The sequence below is a fragment of the Phyllobates terribilis genome, unplaced genomic scaffold (genome assembly GCF_046119375.1).
Source record: "Phyllobates terribilis strain yellow unplaced genomic scaffold, ASM4611937v1 Scaffold_99__1_contigs__length_5935540, whole genome shotgun sequence".
NCBI lineage: Eukaryota > Metazoa > Chordata > Amphibia > Anura > Dendrobatidae > Phyllobates > Phyllobates terribilis.
The window spans coordinates 359033-380272 of NW_027362859.1; the positions used below are offsets into that span (position 1 = coordinate 359033).

A 21240-nucleotide genomic window follows, 5' to 3' on the forward strand; every position below is an offset into this window, starting at 1 on the left:
CAGAGCCGCGTGTGTACGAGGTGTACGGAGCAGAGCCGCGTGTGTACGAGGTGTACGGAGCGGAGCCGCGTGTGTACGAGGTGTACGGAGCGGAGCCACGTGTGTACGAGGTGTACGGAGCGGAGCCGCGTGTGTACGAGGTGTACGGAGCGGAGCCGCGTGTGTACGAGGTGTACGGAGCAGAGCCGTGTGTGTACGAGGTGTACGGAGCAGAGCCGCGTGTGTACGAGGTGTACGGAGCAGAGCCGCGTGTGTACGAGGTGTACGGAGCAGAGCCGCGTGTGTACGAGGTGTACGGAGCAGAGCCGCGTGTGTACGAGGTGTACGGAGCGGAGCCGCGTGTGTACGAGGTGTACGGAGAGGAGCCGCGTGTGTACGAGGTGTACGGAGCGGAGCCACGTGTGTACGAGGTGTACGGAGCGAAGCCGTGTGTACGAGGTGTACGGATCGGAGCCGCGTGTATACGAGGTGTACGGAGCGGAGCCGCGTGTGTACGAGGTGTACGGAGCAGAGCCGCGTGTGTACGAGGTGTACGGAGCAGAGCCGCGTGTGTACGAGGTGTACGGAGCAGAGCCGCGTGTGTACGAGGTGTACGGAGCAGAGCCGCGTGTGTACGAGGTGTACGGAGCAGAGCCGCGTGTGTACGAGGTGTACGGAGCAGAGCCGCGTGTGTACGAGGTGTACGGAGCAGAGCCGCGTGTGTACGAGGTGTACGGAGCCAAGCCGCGTGTGTACGAGGTGTACGGAGCCGAGCCGCATGTGTACGAGGCGTGCGGAACGGAGCCGTGTGTATGAGGCGTACGGAGCGGAGCCGCGCGTGTACGAGGCGTATGGAGCGGAGCCGCGCGTGTAAGAGGCGTACGGAGCGGAGCCGCGCATGTAAGAGGCGTACGGAGCAGAGCCGCACGTGTACGAGGCATACGGAGTGGAGCCGCGCATGTACGAGGCGTACGGAGCGGAGCTGCGCATGTACGAGGTGTACGGAGCGAAACTACGTGTCTACGAGGCGTACGGAGCGGAGCCGTGTGTGTGTATGAGGTGTACGGAGCGGAGCCGCGCGTGTACGAGGTGTACGGAGCGAAACTGCATGTGTACGAGGTGTACGGAGCGAAACTGCGTGTGTACGAGGCGTGCGGAGCGGAGCCGTGTGTGTGTATGAGGTGTACGGAGCAGAGCCACGTGTGTTCCCGCTTTCCCCCACATTTCCTAGAATAATGCAAAGTCACGTCCAATTATTATGGGATGAAATAGGTCCTTAACGACCGCCACTTCATGAGATGTGGTGCCACAGTCCGTGTTTACATCCACCGTAGCCACAGGATAGTTCTTAGCGTCTCCATGGATACACCGGACACCCACCACCTTCCCAGGAATCAGTCGATGAGGGAGTGTGGCCCTTATCAGGGTCATCAAACTTCCTGAGTCCAATAGTCCAGAGACTTGTGCCCCGTTTACTGACACTGAGCATGCCTGAGGGCCCTTGCCATGTAGAGAAACCGCGCTGCAGGCGGGGTAGGCAAAATAAGAGCAACGTCGGCCCATGTTGCAGTCCATTGGCTCAGAGTTTATGGGACACCGGGCGCAGTATGGCCAGGGGTATGACATCTCCAACACACTATATTATGGGGTGGGAAATTGGGCAGCAACTCAGACCCCTCCTGAACTCTATGACGCCCCCCAGTTGTGGCGCTAGCTCCCTTCTTTTGGGTGTCCGCTGCCTTTTGAGAACCCCAGTATTGAGAGGCTACGACCCCTTGTTTTCCCAACGGACTCTCAACCGCCTGGTATCTTTCTACCAACCCCACCAAGTCATCGGCATTATGGGGATCTCCCTGGGCAACCCAGGATTTCACCGACTTCGGAAGAGAGTGTATAAACCTGTCTATAATGACCTTCTCCACCATCTGTGCTGGGGAAGAAGATTCAGGTTGCAACCACTTTTGGACCAGGTGTAGGAGGTCGAACATCTGGGACTGGGGAGGTTTGTCACTGCAATAGGCCCAGTGGTGCACCCGTTGCGCCCTGACAGTCAGAGTCACTCCTAAGCATGCCAGAATCTCAGTTTTCAACTTAGCGTACTCTTTCGCGTCCTGCAAGGCCAAGTCATAATATGCCTTCTGCGGCTCGCCTGTCAAATATGGCGCCAGCATCTCCGCCTACTGCTCCGGAGACAATTTTTCCCGCTCTGCCACCCTCTCAAAGACAGTCAGGAACGCCTCAACGTCATCACCCGGGGTCATCTTTTGTAATGCTCTTCTTACCGTCTTCCTGACGTATGTGTCATCACCTGGATCTGAGGATGTGGCGGTTGTCCTGCCACGGATCTGCTCTGCCAAAATTTTCATTTGTCTTTGCTGCTGTTGGATCTGCTGCATCAGAAGCAGGGCTGTGGAGTCGGAGTCGTGGAGTTGGAGTCGGAGTTAGTTTTGGTTGGAGTCGGAGTCGGTAGAAATGTACCGACTCCGACTCCAGCTTTAAAAAAAATGTATTAATATTTCATAATTGAACTTTCATATGAATTTTATAAATGTTACTCAAATATATATGTTCTATCAAACTAAGAACAACAGTGATAAGCAGTTCTGCTGGAGATAGAGACATTTCTTAAGGCCCCGTTACACTAAGCGATGCAGCAGCGATCCCGACAACGATACGACCTGTCAGGGATCGTTGCTGCATCGCTAATACATCGCTGGTGAGCTGTCAAACAGGCAGGCTCACCAGCGATCAGGGGAGCAGCGATATCGTGGAAAGAATCGTTCCACGATGTCCTGCTCCCGTTACCAGCCTGCTGCTTAAGCAGGAGCAGGCTGGTAACTATGGAAAACATCGGGTTACTAAGTGCGCGTGTGCCCCTAGTAACCCGCTGTTTACCATGGATACCACTCTGCTACGGTGCGCGGGAGCCTCCGCGCACAGTAGCAGAGTGGTATCCATGGTAAACAGCGGGTTACTAAGTGCGCGCGTGCCCCTAGTAACCCGATATTTACCATGGTTACCAGCCAGATCGTTGGTCCCGCTGGTCACACACAGTGATGTGTGCTGGCCAGCGGGAGGCCAACGATCAAAAAATGGTCCAGGACACTTTGCAGCGATCAGCGACCTCACAGCAGGGGCCTGATCGTTGCAAAGTGTCACACATAGCGACATCGCTGGTGAGTCACCAAAACCGTGACACAGCAGCGATCTCGCTAGCGATATTGCTATGTGAGACGGGGGCTTTACTTCTTGTGTGTCACTGTTCTCCATTGCCCTTATCTAATCTTATACTTGGTTAACCTCATTCTGCCCCAACCCCCCTACTTACAATGTATGAAACTGAAAGTGAAAATGTGTTGCAAATTCTTAGTAGTAAAGACTAGATGTTTTCTAGGTGTGCGTCTTCCAAGAATCTCACAGCTGCTACTCAGAAGAGGAAGACTGTAAGAAGTATTATCCTTTCAACAAACTTTGCATCAGTTAACTGTGAGTACATGAGGAATAACAGCATTACTGACCACTATATCAGTTGTACGACCTGGCAATAATTTTGTACAATTGTTTTTAGGAAAAACAATTGTCATTTGGATTGTGAATGCAGAATTAAAAACCTGAGAATGTCAAAGAAGCGTCATATTAAATCAGCTGTATTTCAACATTTCACCATCACTCAAGATAGAAAACATTATGTCTGTCAGTGTATGACAAATGATCCAGATGAAAACAAATGCTGTGAAGCCAAGATCAGTGCATATTCAGGCAAAGATAAAAATGCTCCTACCAGAGCTTCTAATCTAAAGAGACATTTACAGCGCTTTCAGTGGATGAGAAAGACTGCATCCAAACCAATGAACCAATGCCCAGCTCTTCCAGCCAAACAAAGGAGCAGAGAACTTTGCAGCCATCAGTTGCAAGATATTTTGTCAGTGACAAAGTTACTGTGACAATGACAGTAGATACATTTAAAAAACAGATCATAGAGCTTGTTGTAAAGGATAGTGTGCCTATTTCATTATTTTCTCGACCAGATTTTATGTGTCTGAATGGGGAAATAGCCCGCAAGCTCGGTGTTTCTCTGGAGAGAGAGAGTATTAGAAAATTAGTAATCGAAGAAGCTTTTAAACAAAAGGAAGAACTTAAAAAAACTCTCAAGGGACGCTTTCTGTTTCTTAAAATGGATGCCTGCACACGTCACAGAGTGAACTATTTTGCCATCAATGTCCGATTTGTTTGTGACAAAAATGAAATAGTTACCAAGACATTGGCAGTAAAAGACACCAAAGCTCCTCACACCAGTGAGTTTCTCCAGGTCTTGGTGGAAAAGGTTCTTCCAGACTATGAACTTAAAAAAGAGCAAGTTCTTTCTGTCGTAACTGACAATGCTTCAAATATGATAAGTACTATTAAGCTAATGAATGAGAGAAATGATGGTGACCTGCAGCTAGAAGAACATTCTGGGTCCACAGACACAGAAATGTTTGAAATAGAGGAACACAGTATTGTAACTGAGGAGCAAACTGAAGTTGCTTCAGATGAACAGCAACATGATAGTTTAGATGATCTTGTTGAAACTGTGTCAATACGTTCTTTCATTCATCACATGCGCTGTGTTGTGCATACGCTACAGCTGGCTATAAGAGACAGTCTGCAAGAAGGACATGCTGCTGCACTGATTGGCAAGGTGAGAAAATTGGCTACTGTTGCCAGAACCCCTAAAGTTGACTCAATTTTGAAGAGACGTGCTGGAAAAGGGGCAGTTATTGATCAAGCCACACGATGGGGCAGTACTTACTTAATGATTCAGCGCTTGGTTGAACTGAAAACCTTTCTTGTAGACATGGCTAACCCTTAACTGACGCTAAATGAAAGTCAGTGGAATCAGGTGACTGAGCTGGAAAAATTGCTAGAGCACCCATTTACAGTGACTAAAAAATTACAAGCAGAGGACTTAACTCCAGGTATTTTCTTAAAGGAGTGGAAGAACCTGATGTTTCGCCTGTCCCAAAGAGGAGGGTTAATTGCAAGTGGCATTGCTACATCAATGAAACAGAGAGAGGAGCTACTATTACAAAATAACATTCTTTTGGCAGCTGTTTATGTAGACCCAATGCATCGGATTCTTCTAGATGATCAACAGCTAACTAAAGGAAAAGAAGCTGTGTTTGAAATAGCAGTAAGGATGAAAGGGTTGCAGAACAGTCAGGAGGAACAAGAAGAATTTGGTCGTCCTGCCACATCTTCACCCTCATCATCAACTGATGAAGAATTTAATTTCGAAAAATATTTGGATCACAAGGACCGTGCAAAGCGTTCCCGCATAGAAGAAGAGTCATCCCCATCAAAGAACACAGCCAGTACATTTCAGCAGAATTTTTCATGTGCACTAAAAGAAATTGAGAAATTTGACCGTTCATCAAAAATAACAGTGCAACAAGCGATTCCTCTGTATCCTGACATTGTCAGAGATGTTGCCCGAGTGGTTACTGCTTTGCCACCAACCCAAGTTAGTGTAGAGAGGTTGTTCTCTGCTCTCAAAATAATTAGATCAGATTTGAGGGCATCCATGAAGGAGGATCTGACAGAGGCAATACTTTTTCTGAGGACAAATTTATAGATTGCTTCTTATTAACTGCATAACAGTGTTTATTGCATATTTACTTACAAGAGTTTAGAAAAGCTTATAAAAGTTATTTGCTATATTCTAATTGTATTCTAATAAATATAGTCTTTGCTCTAAGTGGTCTGATTACTTATATGATGGTGAGAAACTGAATAAGCACGATGTTAATATTTTACAACAGTAAATTTATTGTTACGAATTGGCTATTTATGAAGGAGTCGGAGCCGGAGTCGGAGTCACAACTGTGGCTTACCGACTCCACAGCCCTGCCAGAAACCTGGTATGCATGGCACCCAATTCCTCATCCTGGTATGCATGGCACGCCTCATCCCCAATCATGGTATATATGACTCCCTCATCCCTATCCTGGTATGCATGGTGCCCTATCCCCTATCCTGGTATGTATGACACCCCTCATCCCTATACTGGTATGCATGGTACCCCTCATCCTTATTCTGGTATGCATGGTACCCTTCATCCTGGTATGCATGGTACCCCGCATTCCTATCCTGGTATGCATGGTACCCCTTATCCCTATCCTGGTATGCATGGTACCCCGCATTCATCCCTATCCTGGTATGCATGGTATCCCGCATTCCTATCTTTGTATGTAGGGTACCCCTCGTCCCTATCCTGGTATGCATGGTACCCCATCCCTATCCTGGTATGTATGGTACCCCTCATCCCTATTCTGGTATGCATGGCACCCCTCACCCACCAATCCTTGTATGCATGGCACTCCTCATCCCTATACTGGTATGTATGGCACTCCTCACCCCCCCCAATCCTGGTATGTGTGGTACCCCTCATCCTGGTATGCATGGTACTCCTCATCCCCCAATCCTGGTATGCTTGGTACCCCTCATCCCCCAATCCTGATATGTGTGGCCCCATCACCCCCCGATCCTGGTATGTATGGCACCCCTCATCCCTTTCACGCTGCACACATACAAAAAATAAACACTTAATCTTACCTTTCTTCTCTGTGCTCCAGCGCTGAAGTATTCTGTTCTGCTGGAGGCTGGGGAAGGAGTGCAGCTCCGGAGTACGCACATGCCCATATCGCGCTGTCCGGCGCCATTTTGCTCAAGACACACTGCAAATGTGTCTTCAGTAAAATGGCGCCGGATAGCGCTATGTGCATGTGCTGATTCCGACTCCTTCACTCCTGCCCCGGTCTCCGGCGAAGAGAGGCGACGCGGCTACGCTCCTTCCGGTCAGGTAAGTATGGCGCCGGGAGATCGCAGTATGCGTTCAGTGTCTACGCATACCGTGATCTCCGGTGCCATACACACTCCTCTTACCTGTAACGGCACAGTCTATAAAGGCTTCAGACAGAGACATGCATCTCCCGTTATATTATAGATCTGACTATGCCAGACTCCACCAAGGCTTCAGATGTTGGAACCTAAATGATAATCTGCTGAAAGACTTACTCTGTGTCTCAGAGCTTCTTGAGACTATAGACTCCTTCAAATATATGAGCATGATGAAACTGCCTTACCATTTAAATGGGAAGCACTCACATGTGTCCTCAGAAGTATAATAATAAAACATAGATAAAAGCTAAAATATGGAGAGAACAGCTAAAGTCCTCATTTGCTTGAGCGGATTGATCTACTTGACAAACAACATAAACGATGTGCTTCCCTCCAGGTATACGCAGACCTGCTTAACGCTAGAATGGAGCTAAAGTAGTTTCATGGATGGGATAAATATTGTGGTATTTCAGGGCACCTATTTATGGAAGGAACCAAGTGGAAGCTTCCATTCTCGGTACTAGATATGGGGCCTCCTCGAGAAAATTATTTAAAATGTTGTACACTAAAGTTAATATATAAGGCATGGGACAGGGGTAAAAATATTCTGGGAATTGGAAAGTACACAAATTATACTTCTTTATGGCACAACTATAACTTACCAGAGCTACATAAACTAAAAAAATATTAGTGAGTGGGAGGATAGGGGTACTAGAATAAACATCATACTGATTGATAGACATCACCCAATAGATACCTTTGCTAAAGCAGTGGATACAAAAGGTCTATTAACCCTTATTTATAGGCAGTTACTGGCCCTACATTTGGATAATATTGATAGTTAAGACAAAATGGGAGGAGGATGTGGGTCCGTTATCTGAGGAGCAATGGGGAAATACTGGATTTGACGCCGACACTTTCATTGTCAGAGTCACAAAGATTGTCCCGAATTCTTCTCATTCATAGGGTATATAAATCTCCAAGTATTTTATTTAAAATTGAAATACAAACGGATGACACATGTCCTAGATGTGGTCAAAATGACGCCCACCTGATGCATATGATGTGGGAATATAGGCGACTACTGGAAGGGTGGTGATCACTCTTGTACTATCTGTATTTGGGATACAACTTCAGTTGCAACCTAAAATCTGTATCCTAGGACTACTGGGAGAGGAAGTAGACCCAGACTCCCATATGGCAATAGCTAGCTCAAGAATATTATTCCAAGCCAGAAAATTGTTGGAAATACATTGGATAGACAATTATCCTCCAATGGTAACAGAACTAAAATCCAGGATAAATAACACTCTATGCTTAAAAAGAGAATCTTATATTAAAGGAACGCTCTCAAGAAATTCATACAAATATGGGAGCAATGGTTAATTACCCCAGGTATTGCTTCAAAGAACCTTCACAGAAATACTATCCTGGATCGTTTGTCCATTTCCTTACAGTAAACCAGGAATTTATATCCTTATACCCAAGATGTCAGCAAATAATAATTGTCTCAGTCCACACAATTGCCCCTTCTTAGATATATTCTTTTTCTTTTGATGTCTCAATAGGAAAAAAAAGAAGCCGTCAGGAAGTATTCAGATATTTATGTACAAATGTAAAATTACTGTTCCAAAACTTTGTACTATAGAGCGATATTGGGATTTATATCATTGTAAACCGGTTCTTGTATTCTTTACTGTTTTTTCTTTTTATTTTTTTTGTCACAAAGTTTATTTAAAAAAAGAAATGTTGGTAATTCTTTGTTTTGTTAAATAAAAATGATCTGATTGAAAAAAAGAAAGGAGGGAAGGTCTTTACTAGATCAAACATATACAAAATATCAAGATCACATGTGAAGGTTCTCGTAGGAATTTGCAGGTAAATGTGGTTGCTGATTGGCAAGGAGGTTACATCCACACATGTAAAGGACATACATATCCAAAATAAAAGGGGCACCCGGGCCAGAAATTCATAACCCCATTGGCATAGCGGAAGCATTTAGTTTCTTTTATAGTTCGCTATATAATATTCATGGACAATACCACGACATGCCACCTAATATTCTTGAAACTAAAAATGACAAATATATTATGGACACTGCCGTTCCTTCCTTACAGACCCCTGAGCAGGAGATACTAGACAAAGCTTTCACTGAACAAGAGATAGGGAATGATTTATTGGCCTCTCCTGTCGGGAAGAGCCCTGGGGCAGATGGATTCAATAATAGATTTTATAAGATGTTTACACCTCTGTCATTACCATTTTTAGCCAAATTGTTCAATTATATCTCAGAAGACTCCCCCTTTTGCCCCCCAATCACTTAAGGCTCATATAATGGTTTCATCAAAGCCTGGAAAAGAACCAAATACCTGCCCTAATATTCATCCAATATCATTAAATAATGTAGACGTCAAAATATTCTCTAAAGTAATTACAACACGGCTCTCCCACTATCTACCCTCAATTGTTAGCAACGATCAGGTTGGCTTCATTAAGGGCAGAGAAGCTCGTGATAATAAAAATAAAACGTTGTTAATTTCACATGCAAAAAACAGGGGATCCCAATGTGCCTTGTTTCTGCCTACGCTAAAAAAGCGTTTGACACAGTGCATTGGACTTTCTTGAAGAGCACCCTACCACAAATTAGGTTGGACTCTTTCTTGTTATCTAAAATTCTATCCTTATACACTGACCCTAAAGCGATAGGGTAAACGGCCTTCTATATGACACATTTTCTATTAAAAAGGGGACGAGACAAGGGTGTCCCTTATCACCTCTCCTATACACATTGGTGATGGACCATTTTGCGGTAGCATTACACAAAAATCCAGATATTAGTGAAGTTACTATAGACTCAGATCATTATAAACTAGCTCTATACGCAGACGACCTGTTGCTCTATGTGTCAAACCCAATGATCTCATTTCCCTCTATAATAAAGGAATTTGAATAACTCGGCCATGAAAGCAATTTTAAAGTCAACTACTCTAAAACAGAAGCCATGAACATAACTTTTAACCTTGAACTGACACAATAACTCATTTCTAACTTCCCCTTTAAGTGGCAGAAAGACACAATTAAGTACCTGGGTATACAAATTCTGGGGAACTTGGATGATCTGTATCGTTTAAATTATATCCTCCAACCTTGAACAAATGGTTAAAAATCGAATGAATTATAACTTGAAACCCTTGTCCTGGTTTGGTCGTATTAGTGTGATCAAAATGGACATTTTACCAGATCTTCTTTATATATTTCAGACCGTTCCGGTCTGCGTTCCTCAAACCTTTTTCTCCCGTCTCAACAATTCTAACAGCAAGTTTGTATGGGGAACATCGAGGCCTAGGATACGTGTTACAATATTGTGAAGAAACAGGAGGGAGGGTTAGGGAGTTGCAACACTGAATCCAAACAGGGTGAAGATAGTCCACTGAAGGGTGCCGGTCCGGCTGGTGAGCACAGACATATGAAGAAAACAAAAAGGAGAAAATCAGCACCCCAACAGGTAAAATATGAAAAAAATATATTGGATCATTTAAAAAAAAAAAAAAAACATGTAAAATTCTTACACATTTCTGGCGCTAGGGTTGCGCCCTTAGTTATAGCAGATGAGAAAAGGACAATGAAGTCATATATATACAAGAACAATGGAGTCACATGACATGAAATGAGAAATCAATTAGACATGCAAAAGATGTGAAGAAAATCCCAGCCACAGTTCACACTGAAGGCAACGAGATCAAATACAGACAAGATGATCATTACAAGCGTCACACAACAAGCCAGAAATGCAAAACACCATGATGGTGAAAAATAAGATAGAATTAGACCTCATCCTCTTATTCATGCATATCCGTATCCCCCTCTGTATATAAACTGTTTATTGCAGGACATTTGTGTGAAGACCACCGGTGTTAGCTGCCAGGGGATTATCCCATATAGGAACACAACACCGGGATTAAGTGTACAGGTGTGAGATCACAGGGTCAGAACATGGCAAATGCCATCAACTATAGCAACGGAAGGTGGGAGGATATACTGATTATAGAGGGACAGGAACATGTATGCATGAGATGGATGATAGATTCAGTATAGAGCATCGCAATAACAATGTCCAATAAACAGAGAAAAAGCATCAATGTCTAAATTGTGAATAGAAATATTGTTCTTATCGATCTGACACACGTAAAAATATAATATAAAATAATATGCACAATAACCAATATGGAGAAACTATAAACCTATAACAATGAACATATAAAGGGGAAAAAAAATATGCAAATCAAAATTGATTATATAGTAGCAGATTTACAAGGAAATCCACCCGCATCTGATCTGGTGCAAAGTATAATATCCTGGCAAAGGATCATAGAGCCGCAGATATACCGAGCATTATCTGTCATATCACCGGGAGGCAAATAGATGCATCATTGTAAAACAGACGAGAACAAGTACAGAACACTGGTGAGATTACTGTGGAGCATTGTAATGGCGAATCAGATTACTGTGGAGCATTGTAATGGCGAATCAGATTACTGTGGAGCATTGTAATGGCGTATCAGATTACTGTGGAGCATTGTAATGGCGAATCAGATTACTGTGGAGCATTGTAATGGCGAATCAGATTACTGTGGAGCATTGTAATGGCGAATCAGATTAGATGGAGCGTACAAATCCATGATATCCAAGAGCTGAATGTATAACAGATCAATGGCAATGGGAGACGTCTGCATAGAGCAGGGGTCTCAAACTCGGCTGGGTATATGGGCCGCACATGGAAAAAATTTGAATTTGGGGGGCCGCATTCTTTGTTCAATGTGACATTTTTAGTGATACCATTTTTTTTTGTATACACCTTTTGAACATTTTTTCCGTGTTTATTTTTTTATAGCTTGGGTCGTTATGGATGTGGCGATAATAAACGTGCACTTTTTTGTGTTTACTTTAGTTTACATATAAAACAGCATTTTTAGTGCCCAATATTTTTTCATGCTTTATTTTTATTTTTTTGATTTTTACAATTTTGTTTCCCCCAATTGGCCACATTCAGTAATATTGTCTTACAATTAGCATCATATAGTAATAATGGCAAACATCTTGTAGTAATGTGCCCCATCCAGGTCCCCATCTTGTGGCTATGTGCCCCATCCAGGTCCCCATCTTGTGGCTATGTGCCCCATCCAGGTCCCCATCCTGTGGCTATGTGCCCCATCCAGGTCCCCATCTTGTGGCTATGTGCCCCATCCAGGTCCCCATCCTGTGGCTATGTGCCCCATCCAGGTCCCCATCCTGTGGCTATGTGCCCCATCCAGGTCCCCATCCTGTGGCTATGTGCCCCATCCAGGTCCCCATCCTGTGGCTATGTGCCCCATCCAGGTCCCCATCTTGTGGCTATGTGCCCCATCCAGGTCCCCATCCTGTGGCTATGTGCCCCATCCAGGTCCCCATCCTGTGGCTATGTGCCCCATCCAGGTCTCCATCTTGTGGTTATGTGCCCCATGCAGGTCCCCATCTTGTGGTTATGTGCCCCATGCAGGTCCCCATCCTGTGGCTATGTGCCCCATCCAGGTCCCCATCCTGTGGCTATGTGTCCCATCCAGGTCCCCATCCTGTGGCTATGTGCCCCATCCAGGTCCCCATCCTGTGGCTATGTGCCCCATCCAGGTCCCCATCTTGTGGCTATGTGCCCCATCCAGGTCCCCATCCTGTGGCTATGTGCCCCATTCAGGTCCCCTCTTGTGGCTATGTGCCCCCTGTGCTGTTCTTCACACACATAAAATAGAAATAAAAAAAGATGATTCTCACCTGTCCTCCGTTCCCTCGGCGGCCTTCCTGCAGATGTGGCCCGCAGGCACCACAGAGTCCGACCCCTTGACGATCCCGACCTGGTCCAGGAGGAGCCGCCGACAGCAGCGCTGCATTGCCGCACAGAGACTGTCTCCCAGCACTGCATTTCCAATGCCAGCCGCCGGCCAATCAGAGGCCAGCAGCTGATAGCTGCGTATGGCAATGACGTCATACTCGCTGCGCCGACACGCAGATATCAGCTGCTGGCCTCTGATTGGCCGGCGGCTGGCATTGGAAATGCAGTGCTGGGAGACAGTCTCTGTGCGGCAATGCAGCGCTGCTGTCGGCGGCTCCTCCTGGACCTGGTCGGGATCATCAAGGGGTCTGTGCCTGCGGGCCACATAAAGCAACCTCAGGGGCCGCATGCAGCCCGCGGGCCGCGTGTTTGAGACCCCTGGCATAGAGTCTGATGGAAAACCTGATCATGAGGCTATAGATGGAGGAAGCATTTCTATCTGTATCAACGAAAAACAGGTAATTACATTATAATAAAACTGACAAAAACAAATATCTGATGCAGAACTGAATCGTGAAGCTGTGGATGTAGCGGGAATTTCTATCTGTATCAACGAAAAACAAATCATTGAATTATATTGCGAAAAAAACTGATAAGAATAAATATATGAGTAATGGATAAATAAGCTGCAGAACATTGCAATGGAAATACTCCGTCATTGCTGCAAAATCTTTAAGATATTTGCATCATTTATGTGCGTTCTGCGAAGATGAATCAGCGATGATAGCGCAATATACAGAAAGGCAAATAAGTACACCGGCAAATAATAACCGGAAAAACACAAAATAAATTCAGAAAACCTGGAATGTCACCATATAGATGTCTGCTGGGAATAAACCAGTATGAATTTCATCAATAGATGTAAAACCGGTCATTGCGGAAATTCATTACCCGAAGGGTATTTAGTATTTACAGGTCAGATCCAGAAGGCTTCACGCATATTAAGGTGTTTCTGTCTGTTTCCACCCCTTACCGGATAATTAACTTTTTCAAGACCAAAGAAAGAACAATGTGTGAGATCTTTATTCTGTATGGACACAAAATGTTTTGTTCCCCCGGAGTATGTGATATTAGAACTGCTGATATTGTAAATCTGCTCCGGTGCTCTCTATGAATCCTACCAATTTGTATAAAACAATGTTGTCCACTATTCTGGAGGAAGGCATTTATTTGTCGGTGTTTAATAACAAAATTCAGCACTGGCTGTTACCTGATTATCCCATTTTACCCATTTTTTATGGTCTCCCCAAAACACACAAGGGTATCTCCCCTCCCACACCCTTCGCCCTATTATCTCGGGTATGGGTTCATTGAATGAGAATTTAAGCCAATCGCTGGTGAACATTTGTATCCTCTGGTTATTCAAACACCAGGCCATGTGAAAGATTCTACGTCTGTCCTGAGGGTTTTTGACAGGTTCGTGTGGCAGGAAGAATATAAGTTTGTCACCAGCAATGTTGTCAACCTGTATTCCTCCATCCCTCACGCATTGGCCATCATTGCCGTTCAACACCATTTAAATAAATATAGTGGATATTCTGTGAATTTAAAAAGGTTCATTATAACATAAAATATTTGTTGCCCCACAACAATTTTATGTTTGATTCTAAATATTTTTTACAAGTACTGGGAGCCCCAATGGGCACCAAATTCTCACCATCTTTGGCTATTCTGTACATGTCGTGGTGGGAAGAAATCTACATTTTTTCTGATGATAATCCATTTTTGAGCACATTTTTGGGTTTGGTAGATATGTTGATGATGTACTTTTGGTATGGAGAGGTGACCCCCAGTTAGTGTCACAATTTGTTTTGTATTTGAATTCCTATTCCTTAAATTTAAAATTCTCTGTCGGTGAACCTTTGATTTCCACTCCATTTCTGGATATTTTCCTGACAGGGATAGTAACATCTCATAAAGTGGACACCACACTCTATAGAAAACCTTTGTCAGGCAACACATTACTGTTGTCTTCCAATTCTCAACTTACTCTATACAGTTAGCAGGTACGACTTAGTATAGGTTGAGGGAAGCACTCCGATGCCCGTTCAGCGAATGTGACCCGTGCTACACAAAATACGTAACTTCCAACATAAGTGCTGATCCATCCTCCGTGGATTCTTTTATGCCTAAGGGGAGACCTGCCCACACACCCCCTGTGATGACATCACGGGGGCTGGTCTCCAGCCTTCATATTTTTATTAGATATCTGTTTTTTGCGATAACTTATCTTGGGTTGATCGTCGAGGCTTGAAAGTGATACCATATTTTCCGTTTTTGATTTTACCTTTCTCCAGAGACCACAGACGGTATAGCTGCCGTCTGCTATTTTGTTACTTTTGCTCCACAGCTTCCCGGAGGGGCTTACAGCAACATGAAAATATCCATATGGTTCCTTAGCTGACCCTGCCACCCAAAATATAGGCCCCATTATTATCGGACATATGGAACTTTAGTTATTCCATATTGGATTCGGCCGTCTGCAGGCCTTTGTTACATTCCCTTTGAAGCACTGGGAATACAACCTCCTCAGTTAGCTGTAAATCTATCACAAGCCTGTGTTAATTGGGTTTGGTAGCAGCTTTTGGGCCAGCATTTGCTTGCAAGGCCCTTCTCATGTGTGTGTTGATTTGCATAGAGGCCACTGGCCAAAGTGTCAGCTCTTCTCCCGTGGACAATTACTATAGGGGAGGAGGGAAGAGGAGTCTGAGAGAGACTTCTTAATATCTATGACAGGGGAGAAGAAAAGATTTTCAATATTTCCATGACAATCTGTTTTTCATTGATACAGATAGAAATGCTTGCAATACCTATAGCCTCATGATAAAGTTTTGCATCAGACTCTATGCAGACGTATCCATTGCAATTGATCTGTTATACATCCAACTCCTGGATGGCATGGATTTGTATGCTCCATCTAATCTGATTCGCCATTACAATGCTCCACAGTAATCTCACCAGTGTTTTGTACTTGTTCTCGTCTGTTTTACAATGATGCATCTATTTGCCTCCCATTGATATGACAGATAATGCTCGGTATATCTGCGGCTCTATGATCCTTTGCCAGGATATTATGCTTTGCACCAGATCAGATGCGGGTGTTTTTCCTAACATCGGTGGTTTTCACACAAATTTCCTGCAATAAACAGTTTATATACAGGGTGGGATACAAATATGCATGAACAAGAGTATGAGGTTTAATTATATGTTCCTTGTATGTAGTATTATTTGGTCACTATCTGGTGGTAATGTGTGGTCTGGTCATGGTGTGGTGGTATTTGTTCTTTGTATGTGGTGTTATTCGGTCACTATGTGGTAGTAATATGTAGTCCGGCCATGGTGTGGTGGTATTTGTTCCTTGTATGTAGTATTATTCGGTCACTATGTGGTGATAATATGTGGTCTAGTCATGATGTGTCGGTATTCTTTGTATGTGGTGTTATTCGGTCACTATGTGGTGGTAATATGTAGTCCAGCCATGGTGTAACAGTATTTGTCCCTTGTATGTGATATTATTTTAAAAAATGTATGTAACACATTCCCTTTAAGAAAAATATACCTAAATAGAGTACTGGATATTTTAAGAATGTTTAATAGGTTAGAGTAGGGCCCGGCCAGAAGAGTTTACCTTGTCGTGGCAGCTTACAAATTCTTTTGGCCAAAACAAAAGCTGCTGGCTATGTATGTGATCTGGTGTTCTATGGGAACTGTTGGGGTATGTGCTCATGGTCGTAGCAGCTGCGAGTTTGACACTGCAGCTTATGTAGCATCATACCTGCAGTGGCCAGGTGTTACAGCATAGTGGATGGGATTTCTAGAAATCCCATGTCCACTATGCGACTCTGTGCACCTGTGGATCACCCACGAAAACTGACATGTGGCGCATCTTTTAGACCTGCAGCATGTCAATTTCTCTTGCGGGTCCACATGTGGACTTTCTCCACAGATTAACATCTATGAGAAAACTCCGCATGTACAAAAAAAAAAATCGCGCCACTCAATTGCATAAATTGAGGGCAGAAGCTGCACGGCTATCCCGCAGCTTCGGGATACCCTTAATGTGTGATTGATAAGGATGTGGTGCAGAAGTGGAGTTTCTCCAAGAGTGGGCGGTGTGACTGTGGAAGGTTTGAGGAATGGAGATGGGGCTGGGGTGGAGCCTGGGCGGAGTCTCAAGGGTGCCCGAAATTTTTTTGCCAGTATGGGGCCTGAAATTCCTGGCGGCAGCCCTGCACACATATACATACACTTATATACTAATCTTTCATGATATCACGGTCTTCTGGAGAGGGCTGTAGAGCCCACTGTGGAGGAGAGGACACAGCAGACAGGACTGATTTCAGCTTCCTGCCCCTGCGTGCTGTCCGATGCTGTGGACTCTCCTCCCTCACCCTCTACTCTTTGAGGAAATGCTGCTGGGAAAGGAACAGCAGGAGACAGAAGACCCACTGTAAGACCCTGCAGGAGGACAGACACAGCAGCCAATGAGCGCTCTTATCAGTCTGATGGGGAAGCGTTCATTGGCCAGCAGCCTCTCTCCTGCATGACATGCCCCATTTTTCAATGCCCGCACTCTGCCCAGGGTATCAAAAATCATTACGGGTGGGAGTGGACGGGGTTAAGCAGCATCAGCCCTCAGTCAAGGGGCCCCATAGCAGCTGCGTGGTCTACTGCCTGAGCAGTACGCCCCTTCCTGCATGGGCCCTCCTCCACCTCTGGGCCCGGATGCAGCTGCATCGACAGTGTGTCCACCCCTGGCTGAACCCCTCGCTGCGGCTCTGAACAAATGTAATATTATTTACACACAACCGAGTGGTAAAGAAATCAGTGACACACCTGTGGGATAAAAACGTAAGAACGCCCATTACACCCTCAGATGACTTCCCTCGTGGGTACAGTGTCCGAAATGGGGTCACTTTAGAGCAGGGGTCTCAAACTCGGCTGGGTATATGGGCCGCACATGGAAAAAATTTGAATTTGGGGGGCCGCATTCTTTGTTCAATGTGACATTTTTAGTGATACCATTTTTTTTGTATACACCTTTTGAACATTTTTTCCGTGTTTATTTTTTTATGGCTTGGGTCGTTATGGATGTGGCGATAATAAACGTGCACTTTTTTGTGTTTACTTTAGTTTACATATAAAACAGCATTTTTAGTGCCCAATATTTTTTCATGCTTTATTTTTATTTTTTTGATTTTTACAATTTTGTTTCCCCCAATTGGCCACATTCAGTAATATTGTCTTACAATTAGCATCATATAGTAATAATGGCAAACATCTTGTAGTAATGTTCCCCATCCAAGTCCCCATCTTGTACTAATGTGCCCCATCCAGGTCCCCATCCTGTGGCTATGTGCCCCATCCAGGTCTCCATCTTGTGGCTATGTGCCCCATCCAGGTCTCCATCTTGTGGCTATGTAGCCCATCCAGGTCCCCATCCTGTGGCTATTTGCCCCATCCAGATCCCCATCTTGTGGCTATGTACCCCATCCAGGTCCCCATCCTGTGGCTATTTGCCCCATCCAGATCCCCATCTTGTGGCTATTTGCCCCATCCAGGTCCCCATCTTGTGGCTATGTGCCCCATCCAGGTCCCCATCCTGTGGCAATGTTCCCGATCCAGGTCCCCATCTTGTGGCTATGTGCCCCATCCAGGTCCCCATCTTGTGTCAATGTTCCCCATCCTGGCCCCCATCTTGTACTAATGTGCCTCATCCAGGTCCCCATCTTGTGGCTATGTGCCCCATCCAGATCCCCATCTTGTGGCTATGTGCCCCATCCAGATCCCCATCTTGTGGCTATGTGCCCCATCCAGGTCCCCATCTTGTGGCTATGTGCCCCACCCAGGTCCCCATCTTGTGGCTATGTGCCCCATCCAGGTCCCCATCTTGTGGCTCTGTGCCCCATCCAGGTCCCCATCTTGTGACTCTGTGCCCCATCCAGGTCCCCATCTTGTGGCTATGTGCCCCATCCAGGTCCGCATCTTGTGGCTATGTGCCCCATCCAGGTCCCCATCTTGTGGCTATGTGCCCCACCCAGGTCCCCATCTTGTGGCTATGTGCCCCATCCAGGTCCCCATCCTGTGGCTATGTGCCCCACCCAGGTCCCCATCTTGTGGCTATGTGCCCCACCCAGGTCTCCATCTTGTGGCTATGTGCCCCATCCAGGTCCCCATCCTGTGGCTATGTGCCCCACCCAGGTCCCCATCTTGTGGCTATGTGCCCCATCCAGGTCCGCATCTTGTGGCTATGTGCCCCATCCAGGTCCCCATCCTGTGGCTATGTGCCCCATCCAGGTCCCCTCTTGTGGCTATGTGCCCCATCCAGGTCCCCATCTTGTGGCTATGTGCCCCATCCAGGTCCCCATCTTGTGGCTCTGTGCCCCATCCAGGTCCCCATCTTGTGGCTCTGTGCCCCATCCAGGTCCCCATCCTCTGGCTATGTGCCCCATCCAGGTCCCCATCTTGTGGCTATGTGCCCCATCCAGGTCCCCATCTTGTGGCTATGTGCCCCACCCAGGTCCCCATCTTGTGGCTATGTGCCCCATCCAGGTCCCCATCCTGTGGCTATGTGCCCCACCCAGGTTCCCATCTTGTGGCTATGTGCCCCATCCAGGTCCGCATCTTGTGGCTATGTGCCCCATCCAGGTCCCCATCCTGTGGCTATGTGCCCCATCCAGGTCCCCATCTTGTGGCTATGTGCCCCATCCAGGTCCCCATCTTGTGGCTATGTGCCCCATCCTGGTCCCCATCCTGTGGCTATGTGCCCCATTCAGGTCCCCTCTTGTGGCTATGTGCCCCCTGTTCTTCACACACATAAAATAGAAAAAAAAAAAGATGATTCTCACCTGTCCTCCGTTCCCTCGGCGGCCTTCCTGCAGATGTGGCCCACAGGCACCACAGAGTCCGACCCCTTGACGATCCCGACCAGGTCCAGGAGGAGCCGCCGACAGCAGCGCTGCATTGCCGCACAGAGACTGTTTCCCAGCACTGCATTTCCAATGCCAGCCGCCGGCCAATCAGAGGCCAGCAGCTGATATCTGCGTATGGCAATGACGTCCTACTCGCTGCGCCGACACGCAGATATCAGCTGCTGGCCTCTGATTGGCCGGCGGCTGGCATTGGAAATGCAGTGCTGGGAAACAGTCTCTGTGCGGCAATGCAGCGCTGCTGTCGGCGGCTCCTCCTGGACCTGGTCGGGATCATCAAGGGGTCTGTGCCTGCGGGCCGCATAAAGCAAACTCAGGGGCCGCATGCGGCCCGCGGGCCGCGTGTTTGAGACCCCTGCTTTAGAGGGTCGTATGTTCTTCACACCTCGAGGGCTTTGCTTTTGGCCGCTCCGTACACCTCGTACACACCTGACTCCGCTCCGTACACACAGCTCCGCTCCGTACACCTCGTAAACACGCGGCTCTGCTCCCTACAACTCATACACGTGCGTCTCTGCTCCGCAGTTCTCTACTCCGTACACCTCATACACACGGCTCCGCTCCATACGCCTCATACACACAGTTCCGCTCCGTAAGCCTCGTACACGCGCGGCTCCGCTCCGTAAGCATCGTACACACGCGGCTCCACTCCGTACACACGCGGCTCCGCTCCGTACACACGCGGCTCCACTCCGTACACCTCGTACACACACGGCTCCGCTGCGTACACCTCGTACACACGCGGCTCCGCTCCGTACACCTCGTACACACACGGCTCTGCTCCGTACACACGCGGCTCCACTCCGTACACCTCGTACACACACGGCTCCGCTGCGTACACCTCGTACACACGCGGCTCCGCTCCGTACACCTCGTACACACACAGCTCTGCTCCGTACACACGCGGCTCCGCTCCATACACTTCGTACACACGCGGCTCTGCTCCGTACACCTCGTACACACGTGGCTCCGCTCCGTACACCTCGTACACACACGGCTCTGCTCCATACACACGCGGCTCCGCTCCGTACACCTCGTACACACGCGGCTCCGCTCCGTACACCTCGTACACACACGGCTCCGCTCCGTACACCTTGTACACACGCGGCTCTGCTCCGTACACCTCGTACACACGCGGCTCCGCTCCGTACACACGCATCTCTTCTCCGTACCCACGCGGCTCCGCTCCGTAGTCCTCGTACACACGCGGCTCCGCTCCTTACACCTCGAACACAAGCAGGTCCGCTCCGTACACCTCGTACACACGCGGCTCCGCTCCGTACACCTCGTACACAAGCGGCTCCGCTCCGTACACCTCGTACACAAGCGCCTCCGCTCCGTACACCTCGTACACGCGCGGCTCCGCTCCGTACACCTCGTACACGCGCGGCTCCGCTCCGTACACCTCGTAAACGCGCGGCTCCGCTCCGTACACCTCGTACACGCGCGGCTCCGCTTCGTACACACGCGGCTCTGCTCCGTACACCTCGTACACACGCGGCTCCGCTTCATACACTTCGTACACACACGGCTCCGCTAAGTACACCTCGTACACATGCGGCTCCGCTTCGTACACACGCGGCTCTGCTC

At 47.0% G+C, this 21240-nt stretch overlaps 1 protein-coding gene across 2 annotated transcripts in view; it reads left to right on the forward strand.

Annotated features, from left to right (window-relative positions):
* Positions 1–5577, forward strand: part of LOC141198693 (uncharacterized) — a 50744-nt gene extending 45167 nt beyond the window's left edge. For both annotated transcript variants that reach the window (XM_073663097.1, XM_073663098.1), the window contains 2 exons: positions 3374–3465; positions 3548–5577. In XM_073663097.1, coding sequence (XP_073519198.1) covers positions 3836–4831 — 996 coding nt within the window. In that variant the 5' untranslated portion in view covers positions 3374–3465; positions 3548–3835 and the 3' untranslated portion in view covers positions 4832–5577. The remainder of the gene's footprint in view (positions 1–3373; positions 3466–3547) is intronic.
* Positions 5578–21240: the final 15663 nt, after the last annotated feature.